At 55.7% G+C, this 17,487-nt stretch overlaps 9 protein-coding genes across 9 annotated transcripts; 4 read left to right on the plus strand and 5 right to left on the minus strand.

Moving 5' to 3' along the window:
• The first annotated feature begins 1,065 nt into the window (after nucleotides 1-1,065).
• On the plus strand, nucleotides 1,066-2,122 carry P153DRAFT_366761 (E set domain-containing protein). Its single transcript, XM_033668122.1, has 4 exons — nucleotides 1,066-1,208; nucleotides 1,319-1,638; nucleotides 1,691-1,739; nucleotides 1,793-2,122. The coding sequence occupies exons 1-4, from the start codon at nucleotides 1,112-1,114 to the stop codon at nucleotides 1,924-1,926; spliced, it is 600 nt and encodes a 199-aa protein (XP_033523752.1). The 5' UTR covers nucleotides 1,066-1,111; the 3' UTR covers nucleotides 1,927-2,122.
• On the minus strand, nucleotides 2,123-2,860 carry P153DRAFT_385574 (uncharacterized protein; the record flags this gene model as incomplete). Its single annotated transcript, XM_033670443.1, has 1 exon — nucleotides 2,123-2,860. One exon carries the CDS (start codon nucleotides 2,858-2,860, stop codon nucleotides 2,123-2,125), a length of 738 nt encoding a protein of 245 aa, XP_033523753.1.
• A 146-nt stretch (nucleotides 2,861-3,006) lies between these two features.
• Nucleotides 3,007-5,961, plus strand: P153DRAFT_431332 (ARM repeat-containing protein). The gene is made up of 3 exons (XM_033672889.1): nucleotides 3,007-3,221; nucleotides 3,337-3,482; nucleotides 3,572-5,961. The coding sequence occupies exons 1-3, from the start codon at nucleotides 3,182-3,184 to the stop codon at nucleotides 5,870-5,872; spliced, it is 2,487 nt and encodes an 828-aa protein (XP_033523754.1). The 5' UTR covers nucleotides 3,007-3,181; the 3' UTR covers nucleotides 5,873-5,961.
• Nucleotides 5,962-6,125: 164 nt separating this feature from the next.
• P153DRAFT_431333 (glycerol-3-phosphate acyltransferase) lies at nucleotides 6,126-9,084 on the plus strand (the record flags this gene model as incomplete). The annotated part of the gene is made up of 4 exons (XM_033672890.1): nucleotides 6,126-7,384; nucleotides 7,456-7,826; nucleotides 7,879-8,014; nucleotides 8,067-9,084. Exons 1-4 carry the CDS (start codon nucleotides 6,393-6,395, stop codon nucleotides 9,082-9,084), a joined length of 2,517 nt encoding a protein of 838 aa, XP_033523755.1. The 5' UTR covers nucleotides 6,126-6,392.
• Nucleotides 9,085-9,266: 182 nt separating this feature from the next.
• On the minus strand, nucleotides 9,267-10,941 carry P153DRAFT_18433 (uncharacterized protein). Its single transcript, XM_033662394.1, has 2 exons — nucleotides 10,900-10,941; nucleotides 9,267-10,813 (listed from the first exon to the last, which is right to left on the minus strand). Exon 2 carries the CDS (start codon nucleotides 10,682-10,684, stop codon nucleotides 9,332-9,334), a length of 1,353 nt encoding a protein of 450 aa, XP_033523756.1. The 5' UTR covers nucleotides 10,685-10,813; nucleotides 10,900-10,941; the 3' UTR covers nucleotides 9,267-9,331.
• A 171-nt stretch (nucleotides 10,942-11,112) lies between these two features.
• P153DRAFT_290783 (hexokinase-2) lies at nucleotides 11,113-12,776 on the minus strand (the record flags this gene model as incomplete). Its single annotated transcript, XM_033663731.1, has 2 exons — nucleotides 11,113-12,196; nucleotides 12,250-12,776. The coding sequence occupies 2 exons, from the start codon at nucleotides 12,774-12,776 to the stop codon at nucleotides 11,113-11,115; spliced, it is 1,611 nt and encodes a 536-aa protein (XP_033523757.1).
• Nucleotides 12,777-13,159: 383 nt separating this feature from the next.
• Nucleotides 13,160-14,520, plus strand: P153DRAFT_366766 (uncharacterized protein). The gene is made up of 3 exons (XM_033668123.1): nucleotides 13,160-13,661; nucleotides 13,715-13,816; nucleotides 13,936-14,520. Coding segments are annotated over exons 1-3 (549 nt in total). The 5' UTR covers nucleotides 13,160-13,659; the 3' UTR covers nucleotides 14,381-14,520.
• A 94-nt stretch (nucleotides 14,521-14,614) lies between these two features.
• Nucleotides 14,615-15,433, minus strand: P153DRAFT_375860 (adaptin ear-binding coat-associated protein 2; the record flags this gene model as incomplete). Its single annotated transcript, XM_033669611.1, has 1 exon — nucleotides 14,615-15,433. The coding sequence occupies one exon, from the start codon at nucleotides 15,431-15,433 to the stop codon at nucleotides 14,615-14,617; it is 819 nt and encodes a 272-aa protein (XP_033523759.1).
• A 425-nt stretch (nucleotides 15,434-15,858) lies between these two features.
• Nucleotides 15,859-17,225, minus strand: P153DRAFT_291247 (Di-copper centre-containing protein; the record flags this gene model as incomplete). Its single annotated transcript, XM_033663761.1, has 3 exons — nucleotides 15,859-16,710; nucleotides 16,759-16,909; nucleotides 16,963-17,225. 3 exons carry the CDS (start codon nucleotides 17,223-17,225, stop codon nucleotides 15,859-15,861), a joined length of 1,266 nt encoding a protein of 421 aa, XP_033523760.1.
• Between the last annotated feature and the right edge of the window lie 262 nt (nucleotides 17,226-17,487).

Genomic DNA, 17,487 nt, shown 5'->3' on the forward strand with positions numbered 1-17,487 from the left:
GGTTTGCGCGCGTTTGGCGAAAACGAAAAAGGTGGGTCGACGCGGTGAATGCAGCAGCTGGGCACGACTGCTTAGGCGACAATTCGTGATAACGCGACTTTTGTGATAACGCGACTTTGGTGCACGGTGGGGAACGAGCGAAGAGAAAGAGAGAGGAAGGAGCGGTACTTTGTCGCCATCCCTGTACTAGGTAAGCGTCTCGGCGCTGTTATTCCCAGCCGCCCAGCCGCCTTTCCCCAGATCGTGCTCCAAGACACCCGCCATGGCAGTTTTAATTGCCCGCCCATTGCTCCAGTCTCTGCTCATTCGTCAGGTGTCTGGCTTTCCATCGCGATCGAAACTAAACACGATAGCGCGACATGGGAAATTGAAGAGATCAAGTCACGCGTCTGTTCCCTCAGCGCGACGACATACCGTGCTGTACACTCCGTCTCAACTATCGACTTCGTCTCGGACGCATTGTGGACTTCGCGTGTCACAGTAGAGTGCTGGGGGCTGCATTCACTACTCGTAAAGCCCAGCAACAGCTTATCCCACCAGACTGAGCCCTCCTAGCCAGCGCTTGAGTGGTTTCTATGCAGATGGACAAAGACTTTGCATCTCGCGCGGCTGTCGCAAAGCCCATGACATACCAAACAAATCAATACAATACATGTCTCAGCTCTAGACACATCATAGGAAGGTCTCGTGTAGTTGCGCTTTTCTTTGACATGGCTATTCCAGCGCACTGGCTTCACCCTCAGCAAGGCTGAAGATATCGATACGAGGTGAATTGTACAGGGTTGCCTGTCGAACCCGCGGGGATCTTGACACTCTTGCATTGAACAACCTGTGAATACACATACATACCTCAACATATTCTTCAAAAAAAGAATCTACAGCTCGTGTCTGCATTCCCTAGCTGAACAGCTCACAGCTCACCTACCCAAGACCCACAGCTCAGGAACCCGGCCAATAAGCTGCGGCGAGCCACATAGATGCGGTGAATGCCCCACCAGCGTCGAGACTCGCGCCAAACACGCTTGACATCTCCCCCCCACTCCTTCGACGTGGCACAGAACTGCCTCTTCAGCTACACCGAACAAATCACCAGCTACACGTTACAGTAATCATGGCCGGCGATCACCAAGACGACGACCTGCATGCAGAGCAGACCGAGGGCTTCAAGGTCGGTGAGAAGAAGACGATTGATGAGTACCAGAAGCTGGGTATGTCCACCTTCCCTGTCTTACCTGCACCTGCACCTCCACCTCCATTTCTACAGCCCAACAACACCACCATCCACCTACCTATCTACCCACTAATTCCCTATCCTCAGACCAAAACGACGAGTCCCTCCAAAAATGGAAAGCCTCCCTCGGTCTCGGCCAGGGCAAGGATATCTCCGACCCTGCGGACCCACGTAAATGCATCATCCACAGCCTCGGCCTCGAGGTCGAAGGCCGCCCCGACATAATCATCGACCTGCGATCTCCCGGCGCCGTCGAGGCTCTCGAGAGCAAGCCGTTCACAATCAAGGAGGGCGCGACGTTCCGCATGAAGGCGCAGTTCAAGGTGCAGCATGAGATTCTCGCGGGGCTGAAGTACCTGCAAAAGGTCACGCGCATGGGTGTGAGCAGCAAGATGCAGGAGATGATGGTAAGTCGGTGGTCGCGGTGTGAGGTTCTGAGAAGGGCTAATAAAAAAATAGGGAAGCTATGGTCCTAGCACAGAGGAGAAGCCTTTTTACGAGAAGAAGTGTGAGTGTAGTCCAAAAGCTGGCTGTCTGGTATTGTGCTGATAGATTTGATAGTCGAGTCTGAGACGGCTCCCTCTGGTATGCTCGGCCGTGGCCACTACACCGCCGTTTCCAAGTTTGTCGACGACGACAACCACGTTCATTTGCAGTTCAAGTGGTCTTTCGACATCAAGAAGGACTGGAACTGAGCGTTGAGTGTTTGGAACGAGAAGACGGGCGATACAAGTGCATCTAAGTTGGAAGTGTTGGATATCCAGGGCAGCTGAGGCTCCCGCAAAATCACGATTGGACGGCTGACGATGTCGATGAGCAAGGATATAGGATTTCGTAGCATGTCAAATCCGAACAGATGGTTTCTTTTCGAAGCTTCAACTCTCATTATGTTCATCCTGGGGCTTCGCGTACGTGGTGACTGTCGAGCTTGTGGAAGTGGAACCAGCGTCCGGCGACTCTCTTCGCCTTGACGGTTCGCCCAGCCCACGCCCTGTCGGCAGTGCCCGAGCCGAACCTGCGTGCCGAGACATTCAGGATCGACAGTTCCTGCTCCCAAGGATCTTCTTCGGCGATGTTGGGCTGCTCGTCCCCGTTTGCCATGTCCGTGTCCTGGTCAGAGTCTTCTTCCACACTTCTGCGCATTCCCTGACACTCGACGACCTGGAGCACAACGCGTGTCCTGAGCGCTGTCTCCGTGGCTGCTGCAAATGTTCGTGATAGTCCCTGGGCTGAGAATGACGGCGTTGATGCATGCAACGCAAGTGGATTCACCAGCAGCAGTCTCGCGCCCTCCTCGACGTCAACAAGATGTTCAGTGTCAGGCCGGCCATATGCTGTCAAGAAGGCCAGCAGAGCTTGCACAGACCCACAGAAGGCAAGCTTGACATGCCGAGCTGTCAACAGATTATGGAGCGTAGGCGTGACCAATTGCTGCAGACTCCCTTGCTGAACCTGGCTCTGATCTTCGTCATCACCTTGCTGTAGTAAATGCACAAGGTCGTGTAGGAAAGTGTCGCGACTCGAGCAGATGATCAGAGTCGTGGGTGCAGTGCCAGACTGCGTGGTGAGGATGTAGTCCAGCAGCGCAGGCAGCGTCAGCGGATACAGCACCGACGGCGCCGAGGACATGTCGAACAAGCCAGGTCAAGCAGCTGAAAGTCCGCTGCCATATGTGGTGTCCAGTTTGCTGTCAGTGTGGAGGCTGGGGGTGGAATGGACTTGACTCCACTCGGAGAAGCTCCCCTCTCCGCTCGCCCCACCAAGGACGTCGTGGTCGGCCAATGCACGCCAGGCACATCAACACCTTCACAATTCTGCCCGCCCGGACATCCGTGGGCCTGCCTCTGCATAGTCTCAGCGTTCTTGCGCCGCTGACTCCGAGTGGAAGCTAGGCGCGAACGTGCGCGTGCACTGCGGACCGACGCGCTGCTTGGGGCGTAGTAGGCGGCCATGGAGTCCATCAGTCGCATCTCGAGCCTGCTGGAGACAGGTAAATGCCGAGTCCCTTTCCTTGCTGCCGCAGAGCCTGCCACTGTCCTTTCCCCCGCGGTGGTGCCCTGCTGCTATGCATCCGTCCACCTTTGCTCACTGGTCTCTCTCTACAGCCCGCGATCTCACCCTCGAGGCTGCCCGCGACGCAAGCAATGCCCGCAAGCCGCCGACGCGCATCCTGCCCTCGGGCCAGCTCAAGAAGCTCCTCGACAGCCGGTCGGAGCGCGATGTGCTCGAGGGGCTGCGGAAGGTGGTCACTGTACGAACTGCCCCACCACTGTCACCTACACCTGCACGGGTCTGGACTGGTATGAGATGAGACGGCGTTGCTGACTGTGGAGATGCTAGATGTCCTATCGACAGCCGCCCTCGCAGACGCTGCCCTTCTTCTCCCACGTAATCAAGAACGTCGCGTCCCCGTCCCTCCCCGTCAAGAAGCTCGTATACATATACCTCCTCCAGCATGCCGAGCATGAACCGGACACCGCGCTCCTTTCCATCAACACGATACAGAAGTCGCTCACAGACCAGAACCCGCAACTTCGCGCCCTGGCGTTGCGCGTCATGTCGGGCATTCGGGTACCGGTCATCAGCCAGATTGTGAGCCTGGGCATCAAGCGAGGCGCAGGAGACATGTCACCTCAAGTCAGGCGAGCAGCGGCTCTGGCTATACCAAAATGCTACAGGTTAGACCCAAACACGGAGCCTCAGCTGCTGGAATATCTTTCGACGCTGTTGGGGGACAAGCAGTACTTTGTGACAGGTGCAGCAGTCGCAGCGTTTCTGGAGATTTGCCCGGACCGGTTGGATCTGATACATCCGCATTACCGCTCCTTGGTACAGAAACTAGGTGATATGGACGAGTGGGGACAGTTGGCTACTCTGCGTCTCATGATGGTCTATGCGCGCAAGTGCTTCCCGCGACGGATCAGAAAGGTCAAAAGAACTACGAACACCACAAACAAAAAACCTGCGAAATCGACAAAGGGCTTCTACGATGACGAGAGTGAGGAGGAAGAGGAAGAAGAGCAGGATATGGACGAAGTTGCGGTGCTGGATCCTGATCTCGAACTGCTGCTGAAAGCCTGTCAGCCTCTTCTCCAGTCTCGGAATGCAGCCGTAGTAATGGCGGTCGCGAGGACATACCTCTACTTAGGCACACCTGAATACTTGTCTCTGGCCATAGGACCGTTGATTTCGCTTCTACGATCAGCAGCCGACATCGAGCATATAGCGCTGTACAACGTCGTACAGGTCTGTTTAAATCACCCGGAGCCGTTTGTGAAGTACTACACGCATTTTCTGGTGCGCTCAACAGATGCGCCACATATATGGCGTCTGAAGCTGGAATTGCTCACGCTCATCTTTCCTCACGCGCCACCGAGGTTGCAGAGCTTGATACTGGCTGAGCTTAGCCATTTCTCACACTCCGGGAGTCTGGACGCAGCTCTGGTAAAGGAATCAGTTCGGGCGATTGGACGCTGTTCTCAAAGCCCGGCTACGAGCCCACAGACGTCAGCAAGGTGTCTCAAGCTTTTGCTCAAGCATATTGGGTCTGCAGATGCCCATCTGGTGGCCGAGTCCCTCGAGGTGATTCGACACCTCATCCAGCGCAACCCGGATGCACACCGAACGACTGTAGTCCGGTTAGCTAAACATCTGGACGCAGCAACGAGCCCACAAGCGCGAGCCAGCATCATATGGCTGGTTGGCGAGTTTGCAGGCCTCGATCCAGAAAACAACATCGCTGCAGATGTCTTGCGCATCCTGGCGAAGGGGTTCGCAGATGAAGCCGAACCCGCAAAGCTCCAAATCGTGCTGTTAGCAGCAAAGGTCTACGTGCATCACTTGAGCGCCAATCCGCCTCCCGAACCACCCAAAGTCGAAGAAGAACCAAACCCATCTCCCTCACTCCTGGACGACTTCCAAGAAGAACACGGCGGCTTCCGGGATGACCATCTCGAAGCGCCTCCACCGCTACCCACCGAGCCCCAAGAGCAGGAGAAACCTCACCCAATCGAGGCGTTGTATAACTACATCCTCCTGCTCGTACGATACGATACGTCCTACGATCTCCGCGACCGCGCACGCGTCTACAAAGCGCTCCTCGCGACACCTACCTCCACCCAACTCGCCTCGCTACTTCTGCTCGCGCCAAAACCCGTTCCGCACATCCCCAGCCCCAGCGAAACACGGAAGGGATACGTTCTCGGCAGCGCGAGTCTCGTCATTGGCGATGAAGGCGGTGTTGGCGGACTACGTGGCTACGAAGATATCCCGAAGTGGGTTAAGGAGGGTCAGGAACCGGACCCGGCGCTTCGCGAAGAGACCTCGTCGACGTATACTTCGGCTTATGAAGCGGCTAAGACTATGTCTGCGGCTGAGAGACTTGATGCTGCGGCGGGGAGTGGTAGGGCGCCGGAGAGTGTGTTGGCGCCTAGGACGCTGAATGGGGCGCCGGCGAGGGAGAGGGAGAAGGAGAAGGGTAAGGAGAAGACGCTGGATGATTGGTTGGCGGAGGAGGAAGAGGAGAGTGGCAGTGAGGAGGAGACGGATGATGATGAGGAGGATGAGGAGGATAGTGAGGAAGAGAGCGAGTATGAGACGGAGAGCGAGAGTGGGGAGGAGGCGGATAGACTTATGAAGTAGGCGGTGATGGCTACATTGGAAAATCAAACACTATCACGACATGTGAGAGTCTCCCTGTTTGATATTAAAATATGCAGTATTTTTATTCCACATGATCAAGTCCAACGTTAGATGTTATTTCCATGGCAGGAGGACATGCTAATAAACGGCAAGCGAATCGGAGGCGGTGCGGGTCCCGCCCAGTAGCTTTCCCCCAGGCCGAGGATGTTTGGACGAAACTGGGGAAGTGGGTCGACGCTCAAACAACCTACCTACACTATCTCCTTCAACGCCTCAACCTCGACCTCTCCTAACTACACACGTGTTTTTTATTGTTGCTGATGATGTTATGAGTTTCTTTATCGCTGTGATATAGCTGGATATACCCGAGGTGTATGAAAGTGTTGAGGGAATTGGAATTGGTTCTGGAAGCGGATTGCTTGTGAATATACTGTGTTGCGAGACGTTGGGACGGATACCACGCACACGAACCGCGCAGGACGACGGCGACGACTACTCCCGCCCACCACCACCACCCACCATGACGTCCCCTCCCAAACCCGCACCGCCCGAACAAGCGCCCGACCTCGCCATCACAGCCGCAGACAACATCTCCCTACACGCCGCGGGCTACAACGAAGCGCCCGACCGCGGCCTCATCCACAGCATGGCGCGCTTCCGATCATCTCCGCTAGACTTCCTGCGCGAAGTCTCGCTGCACTTCTCCGGCTCGGGATGGCGGTCCTTCGACGAGCACATCGGGCAGCCGGAGTTCTACACAGGGTTTAGCGAGGACATGAAAGCGCGGGTCTTGGGGAGCAAGATGCTTGTGGACAAAGTATCCGAGCTAGCGGGGAAGCGCATCAGCGTCGAGGTCGAGGCTGGATTGTTAACGGGCAAGGATGAACGTTCGCAGCGGCGCAAGAAGATCGAAGACTCGCTCCTACAAGTCTGCGACTCCTGGACAGACAGCATGATCTGCAAGATGGAAAGCAAGAACTTCATCCGCGGCGCGTATTACTTCGCCACGCAGCTACTAACCCGCGCCTACCACCAAGGTGTCCACGTCTCCAGCGAGGAAGTCCTGCGGCTCCGCGCCGTCGCGGAGAAAGCAGCACGCGATAAACACTCCATCATCTTCCTGCCCTGCCACCGCTCGCACGTCGACTACGTCAGTCTGCAGATCATCTGCTACCGGCTTGGCCTCGCGCTGCCGACCGTCGTGGCGGGTGATAATCTGAATTTCCCCGGCGTGGGATATTTCTTGCAGCATGCGGGCGCGATGTGGATCCGTAGGGGGTTTGGGGACGATCAGCTGTATGCGACGGTTGTGCAGGCGTATATCGATACGTTGCTTGCTACGGGGTATAATCTCGAGTGCTTTGTTGAGGGGGGTAGGAGTCGCACGGGGAAGTTGTTGCCGCCCAAGTTTGGCATTTTGAGCTATATGCTGGATAGTGTTGCGAGTGGGAGGGTCGAGGATGCGATTATTTGTCCTGTGTCGACGCAGTATGATAAGGTTATTGAGGTCGAGTATGTGCCCGCATTCCCTGGACTTGGACTTGGAATTTACATGATAACTAAGCTGACAAGACAATGAACAGCTCGTATATCAGCGAACTCCTCGGTACACCTAAGCCTAAGGAAAACCTCATGGACTTCCTCTCTGCGTCCTCCGTTCTATCGCTGAAACTCGGACGCGTGGATGTCCGCTTCCAGGAGCCGTGGTCGCTGCGCACTTTCATCAATCAGCAGCGCGAGCGCATGAGTAAGATGCCGCAACAGCTCGATAATAAGGAGGATCGCCTTAGACTGCTGCGCACGCTGGGGTACAAGGTGTTGTCCGAGATCAACGACGTATCGGTCGTGATGCCAACTGCGCTGGTGGGCACCGTGCTGCTCACGCTGAGGGGGCGGGGCGTGGGGAAGAGCGAGTTGATCAGGAGGGTGGAGTGGCTGAGTGAGCGTGTGCGTGGTGAGTTGTACTTCATGTTGAGAGCAGTTGGATGAGTATTAACATGGAGCAGCACAGGGCGGGCGAGTAGCGCACTTTGGCAACCTACCCACCAGCGTCGTCGTAGACCGCGCGCTCGAAGTCTTGGGATCAAGTCTAGTAGGCCTTGTCCCCGGACTACCAGAAGACACTTTCTACGCCGTCGACAGGTACATCCCCCATCCCCCACACACACATTCCTCAACACTGACAAATCCTCAGATTCCAACTCTCCTTCTACCGCAACATGACAATCCACCTCTTCATCCTACAATCCCTCGTCTCAGCCGCCCTCTACACAACAGTAAAACGCGGCGGTGGCCCCAAAAACCAACGCATCGCCTACGCCGACCTCCACGCCCAAGTCTTCTTCCTCTCACAGCTGTTCCGCGGCGAATTCATCTTCCCCACAGAAGGCCTGGACCACAACCTGGCCAAAACCCTCACGGGGCTGGAATCCGACGGCGTGATAACCGTCTCGCGCGACGAGGCCGGGAGCGTGTCGTTCGTGGAGCTGAGCGATGCGGAGCGCGCGAGCGGGCGCGAGAATTTTGACTTTTATTGTTTTTTGATTTGGCCGTTTGTTGAGGCGGCGTGGTTGGGCGCGCTGTCGTTGATGATGCTTACGCCGCCTTCTCAGCTTAATACACACGCATCCACAGATGGAGATGCAGACGCGCATGTACCAGCCGCCGCTCTCGACCTAAAAAAAGTCCAAGACCGCGCCCAGTTATTCGGAAAAACCCTCTACCACCAAGGCGACCTAAGCTACTTCGAAGCCGTGAACAAGGAAACACTAAAAAACGCATACACGCGCTTCGAAGAAGAAGGCATGATCGTAGTCACGAAAGCAAAAGGCAAGAACGTGCCGGCTACGATACGACTAGCGGAAGGATGGGTGCCGGAACGACGCGCAGCCGACGCAACCGACACAGACAGTAAACCTAAAACCGAAGCCGAAGCCGATGTTGTAGCTGAAGACGATGCAACAGCGGGGATATATGCAGACCAGACTATCGTCCCCGCGGGCCCGCTTTGGCGCTTCGCGGAACGCATTAGCCTTAGTCGAAGGGAGGGGAAGAATCGCCGTGATGGCGCGACGGTGCATACGCGTGTGCTGCAGTTGGCGGATATGGTGGGTGCGGAACTGTGGGCTGGGGCGGTGGTGGGTGGGACTGGGGTGGAGAGGAAAGATAGGGCGGGGTGGATGAGGACTAGGGGGGAGATGGCGCGGTTGTAGGGTATGGAGGGTGGGGGGTTTGTACAGTATCTTCTGGAGAGGGTGGTGGTGGGGACTATCTGCTTGGCTGTTTTCCGCGAATGTATCGTATCGTATCGTAGTGTGTATTCATTGTTAAGGAGAAACAAAAATTCTCTTTGATGATGTAGCCTTACATATATCTCATCCCACACTATCCCTTTGTCGAGTCGACGTCGCAACGCACACCCTTTCTCCAATCATCTCCTCACAACCTCTTCACCACACCTCATACTGCATCTTCGCGCTGCACACCGAGTATGCGTGCCACACTACTCCCACCGACCGGATACGGCCCTTCAACACACCCACACAAGCCCTCGCGTCCAGCAACCTGCTCTTCGTCATACGTGAACGGAGCGTGTGGTGTGTACTGTTGTACATAGCTTGGTTGGTAATACGTCTGCTCAGTCGTCCCGTAATCTCGTTGTTCAAACGATGCATACTGTGGCTCAACCCCCATCTGCGGTTGGTAGAATACCTGTTCCCCCTCCCCCTCCCCCTCACCAGGCACATACTGCGGCTGCACAAACGGCGCCCCCAAGCACGGCAGCGGACGTACCGGCATCTGCGCAGCCACCGGCGAGCACCCCTCCAACTCAAACCTCTCCACGGACTCACGCTTCTCGACGGTTGGGGGACGCGGAGTCTGGCGTCTACCCCGTCGCCGACGGTGGTGCAAGTGCAGGTAAAAGTACACGCCTGTGCCCAGCAAGCTGAGGAGGAAGGGGATTCCGAGGCTGAGGGCTATGGTGGTGCATAGTGGGGAGAATGTGGATTTGGGTTTAGTCTGCGGGGGTTCGGGATATTCGGGGGTGGTGGTCGGTGGTGCTGTTTGTGTTGCGGAGGAGGGGGGTGTTGGATGGGCGGGGTGGGAGTAGTTGGACCCAGGGCTGGTGGTGAATGTTGTGTTTGAGGGAAACGGTGTTGATGTCGACGAAATACGATCAGCGTACTCCGCCCACCACCCTTCCACATCAGATAGCACAGGCAACCCCACAACCTCACTCAGCGTATCCCCTGCGTAAAACGCTACATACTCCAGATCCGCACACTCCGTGCTCCCAACCCCCTCGAGCGCAGCATCCCCCGTCCCAGTCGGGCAATCATCGCAGGTATCCGGATGCCGACACACCCAGCTATCATTCAGCGCACCATATTCCCCATTGCAAAACACCAGACCAACCCACTCACTTTTCTGCGTATCGAGGCTGCATTTCTGCGGACAGTGTTCGTCGCGATATGTGCGGTCCGTGCAGCCGTACTGGTAGGTTGTGCCCGTGCGGGCGGAGGAGCAGGCGTTGTGGTCGAGGCAGGTGTCGCCTGCTAGGCAGCAGGAGTAGTGAGTTGAGGGGGTTGGGGTGTAGCAGGGTAGGAGGTTGGCGGGGGCGGGGGTGTTGGGGCTGTGGTAGCAGGGGTGGTGGGGGTGGGCGTTGACGGTGGAGGAGAGGGCGATTAGGGCGGCGAGGAGGGGGAGGAAGGTCATCTTGGAGCGGCGATTGGGGGGGTGTGATGGGGATGGAAAGTACGGGAGGCGGAGATGGAGAGGAGTAGAAAATGGAATGCTGCTTGGGTTGTACATGGTGGTATAAGTCGAAGCTATTTGAGTGTGTAAGTGCGAACTGTTACTGTGATTTGAGAGACACGATGAATGGGCAGGAAACGGGTGTCGACATGTTTGCGTTGAATGGTGTTGCTTGCTCGTGGTTCACTGATGTCGATGTTAGTGTGCTTGCTATGTTTGTCTGCTTACCCCGGCCATCTCTGCTTACGGAGCGACAGGAAGAATTACTCTACCTATTTGGAAAGTTTGACGATGACTTTGACATAGGAATGAACCTCGAATCGTGTATAGCTGCGAAAGTGAAGAAGAATAGACACGAACTTTTGACGTGCGAGCACCACATCATAAACGTGATTTGAGAATAACAGGCCGCCTCATCCTTTCTGTATCCAGCAGCTAAGGACGAGTTCTCTATTGGGTAATTCTGAGACATGAATCGACCAACCTCAGTCGATGCCCATCCCTGCCAGAACACCTGCACCTATAATCCCGCCATTCAGCGCCTCCTTCAAGACGACTCTCTTAGATGCATTCGCTTTCGATCCTTCCTTGACCAGAATATCGATCCATGTCTGACATGTCTCCAACCATTGAGGATATTGCGATATCGTTCCGCCTGCGTACGCGATTACCAGCTCTTCTTTGTCATGTTCTGCGCCTGCTGACGTGTTCTTGCCGTTTGTCCCGGGTTTCGGGGTGTGGTCGATTTCAATGTCTCGCACGCACTTCAGGAGACCAACACAAGCGGCTGCTATCAGTGCGGAAGACCGTTGCTGGACTGCATGCGCAATGTCTCGGATTGATTTGACTCTCGTTGATGTCCAGAACGGTGTCGATGGGTTTATGGCAGGATACTGGGTCTCCAGTGCTTTCGTTAATGTGACATCATCTGCTCGCGCTACAACCTCCGACAAAAATCTCGTCAGAATAGCATTCTTGCTCAGGAGTAATGGTGGCACGTCCCCTCCCGGTTGCCGAGAGGCGATATCCACGAAGACCAGTCGGACGATCTCACCCAAGTAACGTCCGGCAGTCAGGTATTCGAAAGGTTGAAATCCGGGTGCCTCGCTATTCGCGTCGAGTGTCAAATCCCACGAGGTCTTGATATTCAGGTCAATCAAGGGTTTGTCTGTACCGCGTATCGTCCACTCTGTGTTGATGACGACTGTGTCTACAGCATCTGGGTTCGAGAGGTATTTTCTCTTGGCAGGATGCAGATCATTCAACTTCATTGGAACAGTTGCGTTAGTTCCCGTTCCGACTATAAGACCCATCGCTACCCGACTGTTGGGAGCGGCCTTCACCGCGTACGCCAGTGACGCAAATGTTGCTACCGTGTCATTGGTGATAGCTGCAACCCGTATGCGTGGCAGACGGGAGCGCTTGCTCTTTTTCGATTCGCCGTTCGTTGTCGGATCTACACAGTGGCGTGCGTATGCAGCGAGGAGCATCTTTCCCAGATTGAGGTCGGAGGTGATTGCGAAGCCTTTGCCCATGGGCAGTAGTGTGGCTTCTGAGAGGCGCGTCTGTCTGCAAAGTACATCAGCATACCAATACACGACCATGCCGTGTCTAAAACTCACGCCATAGGGAAGCTGAAAGTTATCCCTAACAGCAATTCTTCCCCTAATGCAGACTCCATGCCCTCAGTCACTGGCGCGTCCTCGAGTGCATCTTCAACCACCTCAGCAATACAATCTCCAATCCACGCAAACAGATCCTCGGCATGATCCATTTTCAAGTGGTCCCCAATTGGCCAATTTTTCTCATGACTTCTCTTGATCTTCGCGAATACATCTCTTCCATTCATATCACTCTCATGCACACTCGTTGCAGGCTCATCCAACTCTCCCACCAGTTCAACAAATCCCACTCTTAAATTTGTGCCGCCGACATCGATGCTGAGAAACTTGCCCTTTTCCTTGCCAGTCGGCAATGCAGTGACTGGCGTGACGAGAAAGTGATCAGTCGACGTTTTGGCCAAATCGGTATAAGTCTCGGCGAATCGGTTGGCCAAATCGAGCAACGAGCTCGTATTGATGAAACCAGTCAAGGCTTGGAGAGCGTCGTTAGTAGCATCGCGTTGCTCGGGTGTTCTCGGTCCAGCCATTACGGTCTCGACTACCGTAGGGCTAAGTACCGCAGAAAAGAAGGCGAGTCAAGGCGCCTGTATGTTAAATGCAGGGCTTAATTGAGGTTGGAATATGGTTGATTTCGTTGTGAGTTGGTTTTGAGTACCGGTAAGGAGTAGAGCGAAGGAAATCAAAACAAAGAAAGGAATGGACTCGAGAAGAGCACGCGCGCGTGCGAGGTAATTGCTGTATGCGCCGAGGTGGGATTTGTGTAGCCTGCCATAGGAAGCCAGGTTGCATCAGAAGGAGTATGCCTAGCTATTTGCGGGAAAATGAAACGCCGTGATAGGTACCGTACTTGGCTGTGGGGGTGCTGTTGTGCAAGGTAGGAGACCCCTCCGACTTGAAAGGCAGAACGAAAGGGAAAGTCACCACTCGTGACGCAAACGCGACAACGACGACACGCACATGCAAAGCTAACCAACGGACGCTTCTTAGCGCAAGTAACGTCAACGGCGTACATGTTCGTGCCATAGCTAGCTACTCTTTATCTGCGCGTTCGACTTTGTCGTGAGATAGATTCAGCTTGTGGCGCTCAGCCGCCTTACGCCGATCGAGATAGATAGCTCTGGCCTCTTTCTCACCTGCACCTACCTCAACCGAAATTTCATACTACATAAGCAGCCAGGCCCCCCGCCGCCCATCATGGAAAAGAACGAGCCCCTTCTCCCCCAGACAAAGTCGCAGGAAGATGTGAATGCGGACGCGACCATGGCTCTCCTACCGAGCCCCAGGCGCTCGCCTAGATTTCACGTCGCAGCCTTCATGATCTTGGCGGGCTTCTTCTGGCTGGCGAGGACATGGAACTGCGAGCATCAGCATGCGGAGGCGCATACAAAAGTACCGCTGGAAGTGCATATCATGTGAGTTTTGGGAAGCAAGCTGGGACATGACGCATGATACTAATAATACTAAGGTCGAAATGCCCCGACGCGCGCGACTGCCTCAACAAGCTCGTCGTCCCGGCCATGTCAGACGTGTCCGACAAGGTCGACTTCAGACTGTCTTTCATCGGCCAGTACGTGCATTTCCCGCTCTCCCGCACTCCACTCCACCCCAGCCTGCCCAGGCTTCCCTGCATACGCGCGCGCACTTCCAGTACCCCAGCCATCTCGATCCCAGACTGACAAGCCACAGACTGACCAACGAAGACGACGGCGTGCAATGCATGCACGGCCAGACTGAATGCCTCGGCAACATCCTCATGCTCTGCGCAGCCTCCTCGTACCCCGACCCCAAACTCCACCTCGGCTTCTCCAACTGCCTGATTAGCGATTACGAGCAGATTCCCCGCAAGGAGCTCGTCCAGGACTGCGCGCTGGAACACGGCCTCGACTTCGACGTGTTGAACGAGTGCATGAGCAAGGACACAGGCGCGTATGGCATGCACCTGCTGCGGGAGAGCGTGCAGCACAGCGCAGATGTAGACGTGAAGACGAGCTGTACCGTGAGGCTGAACGACAAGGTCCGCTGTGTGTATGATGGCGGGGAGTGGAAGGACTGCGACGATGGGTCGAAGCCTGAGGATCTAGTTAAGGATATCGAGCGCTTGTACGATGAAGCGCAGGGCTGGACGTATTGAGTTTTCTGCTCGAATAATTTTCTTGCCAATGAATAACAAGATGGCGCAATCTGGGAGCTGCCTTGACGCATGTCTCGCCTATTCATGGACGTGATGATATACTCAGCACTCCAGGTGCCTGTGAGCATCGAACATCGGAATGCATTGTTCCAAATCTCAAAGTCTTCCCAAACGCCCGCTATGCAAATGACCCATCCATGCAAAATGCCACTGCAACCAAACGTTGCACGTCTACTATTGAAACTCGCCAAACTCGCCGTCGTCGAAGCCCAGATCCTCCGGCGTGGGGTTCAAGTGGGCCGGCTCGAAGCTCTGCCGACTCCTCCTCCGCTCGTCCTTGACGCTCTTCGCACTGGGCGGCGCCGGCAAGAAGCCCACGCCCCCTCCCCCTCCTCCCCCACTCCCCGGCGGCGGCTTGATGCTGAACAGGGCATCCTGCTCGCTCTTCTGCACCTCTGGGCTGCGCTCGCCCTCGACGCGCGTCCTTCTCCCCTTGAGTCCGCCCAGATTTATCGATATCGTCTCGCCCTTCTTGAGGCTGAAGTCGCGCTTGGGCTCCTCGACCAGCTGCTGCGCCCGCGAGGTCGTCTTGGGCTCGAAGCCCAGCACGCGGCGCGCATCCTGCAGCGCGATGCTAAAGTCGAACGCCTCGGAGCGCTCCTCGAAGCCCATGCCCAGCACGGCCTTGCGCCCCTCGCCCATGACGGTGATGGCGAAGAAGCGGCTGCTGTCCAGGGCCTGCTCGACGGTGCGCTCGCTGGTGTAGGGGGCGGCGGCGAAGAGGTCGCCCGTCTTGGGATCCTCGAGCAGCAGCGTCGTCGTCACGCGCTCTTCGTCCTGGGCGGGCGGCTCCGAGGGGATGCTGGTCTCGACGACGCGCAGGCGGGCCGTGAAGATCTGCGAGGCGGGGTTGGCGGTCCACGAGGCGGCGGCGTAGCCTTTTGTCGATGTCGCGGGCGGGATCTGGTAGATGTGGACTTTGGGGGCGAGGTGCAGGATGCGCTGGATGGCCGTCGCGGGGAGCGGGCGCCCGGTCAGCGGGTCAGTGTTCATGGCGAAGAGGGAGCCGTGTGCTTGTGGCTTGGTGGGCGTCGAGAGGTGTCGTCTGTCGGTGGTGAAATGTGGGTTGGCGGGGTAGCAAACTTCTGTCCGAGCGTATGCAAATCAAGGGACCAAGCGAGGGGCTCCGATCGAGGCGCTGCTCCATGTCCATAGCGTGTCTGAGGGCATTGGGCTTTGTTGCTCCTGTAGCGGTGATGCGTTGGCACTGCAGGCCAGGGAGTACGGGTAACGTGACCAACTTTTCATGCGGGTCTTCTCCAATCGGCGTTCCATCACCCTGGTTCACTCTCCACCCGTCGCTTCTGCAATTGCTGCAACTGAACTCCTCACGTGTCGTGAGCTGACATTCACTGCATGGCGACGGCAAGTATATACATTACAAGTCTCTGATTATCGCTCAGTCTGATGGACCCTATCTAGACATATGTGTAGCAAAACGGCCCGGCCATCGTACTCATCGTCTCCGCAATCGTAATGTTTTCCGCGAACGCATAGCCCAGCGATATCGTATCGTTGAGCTTCGTCGCCGGCGCCGTAGGATCCACAATCACAATGGTACCGTACAACGCATTTGTGCGCTCCTCAGGCTTGGTGTTCTGCCATGTCCACCACACACGATCAATTTGCCCGTGGTGCAAGTAGAACCAAGGGTCACCGGGAGAGGCGAAAAAGTCAGAACCAGGATCAGCGCCGACCGTGAAATGCCCAGCGGTATGCACGCCCATGAAGTTGTTCGTGAACGTCTTCTCACCACCTTGCATGTCGGCCCAGAAGGTCTTGATATCCGGGCTCTTGAGCAGCTTGACGACTTGCTCGTCGTTGCTCCACTGCCTCGAGGTCCATGGAGAAATATCCCGTTTCAGGCACCGAGGATTGTATCCGAGCCCAAGCTGGGGACTGGTAACATCAGTAATTGGATTGGGAGGCGTGCAGGTCAGATCAGAAGAGATGGGCCCCAGGTTGACAGGCCAGTCCTTGAAAGGTCCCGAGGCGACACAACCACCTCCAGTTCCATGAGGAATGCTAATCAAAGGAGCGGCATTCGACGGAACGCCATACGAAGTCTGGTTGGTGCATCCCAAAACACCATTGCCGCTCATCGACGTGTCAGACCCATCCAGGGCGGGCGATTTCTCGGGGTCATCGGACCATCGCGGCCAGTTGTAGTAGGGCTGCGTTCCCTTATATCCACATTCGTCACGAAGGGTCTTCTCGTACGCGTACACGAACCAGCGGTGCCAGGCGAGGAAGTTGCCAGTACCGTGAATCTTCCCATGATCAGTAACAACATCTGCTTATGGAGTAGCCTTACATACCGTGAACGACTGCTGAATGTGAGTGGCGAGGAAGTCGTCGTAGCGGTTCTGGCAACCAGGACACACATCCTTCGGAGTTTTCGGAGGTAACCTCGAAAGACACTTGACGGCAGCGATGTATGCCTTTTTCTGCGGCTTCGAGAAGGTCGACCTGTTGCCATTAGTCATGGTCGGATTTTTAAGTTTGGAAAGATATGCCCATACCATTCCTGCCTTACGACGAGGTTCCCCGAGTGGCACTTCTTCCACTGTGAAGGTTTTGTGGAAGATTGATATGCCCGTTGCACGATACCGGCATTGGTAGCCCAGAGGTCGGCCTCGAGAACCTTGTGTTCAGCACTGCTATTCGAAACCTCTAATCTCTTGTCGAAGAGAAACGTAGGAGAAACTCCATCCACAGTCGGAACAACACCGGCTTGGACTCCAGACGCCACCCACCCGGCGGTAAGAAGTATAGCCGTTCGCATATCGAAAGTTTGTAGCAAGTGAAGAACGGAAAGCCGACGCCGTGTAGAGTATTACAAGGTGAAAAGTAGACCTTGATTGAGATACTTGGGAAGACTCCAAACCACGCTGCGGTAAACGCAATGCCAGGTCGAGCGCTATATAAGAACACACACCAGAGGACGAAGACCGAAAACGCCGATTATCTATTTACCTCCGCGCAGGCTAATGAGTTTTTTTCCATCTATCTGCGCTTACTGCCATGCGGTCTCTCGTTCGGGCAAA

This window comes from Dothidotthia symphoricarpi (assembly GCF_010015815.1).
Source record: "Dothidotthia symphoricarpi CBS 119687 unplaced genomic scaffold P153scaffold_10, whole genome shotgun sequence".
NCBI classification, from domain to species: domain Eukaryota; kingdom Fungi; phylum Ascomycota; class Dothideomycetes; order Pleosporales; family Dothidotthiaceae; genus Dothidotthia; species Dothidotthia symphoricarpi.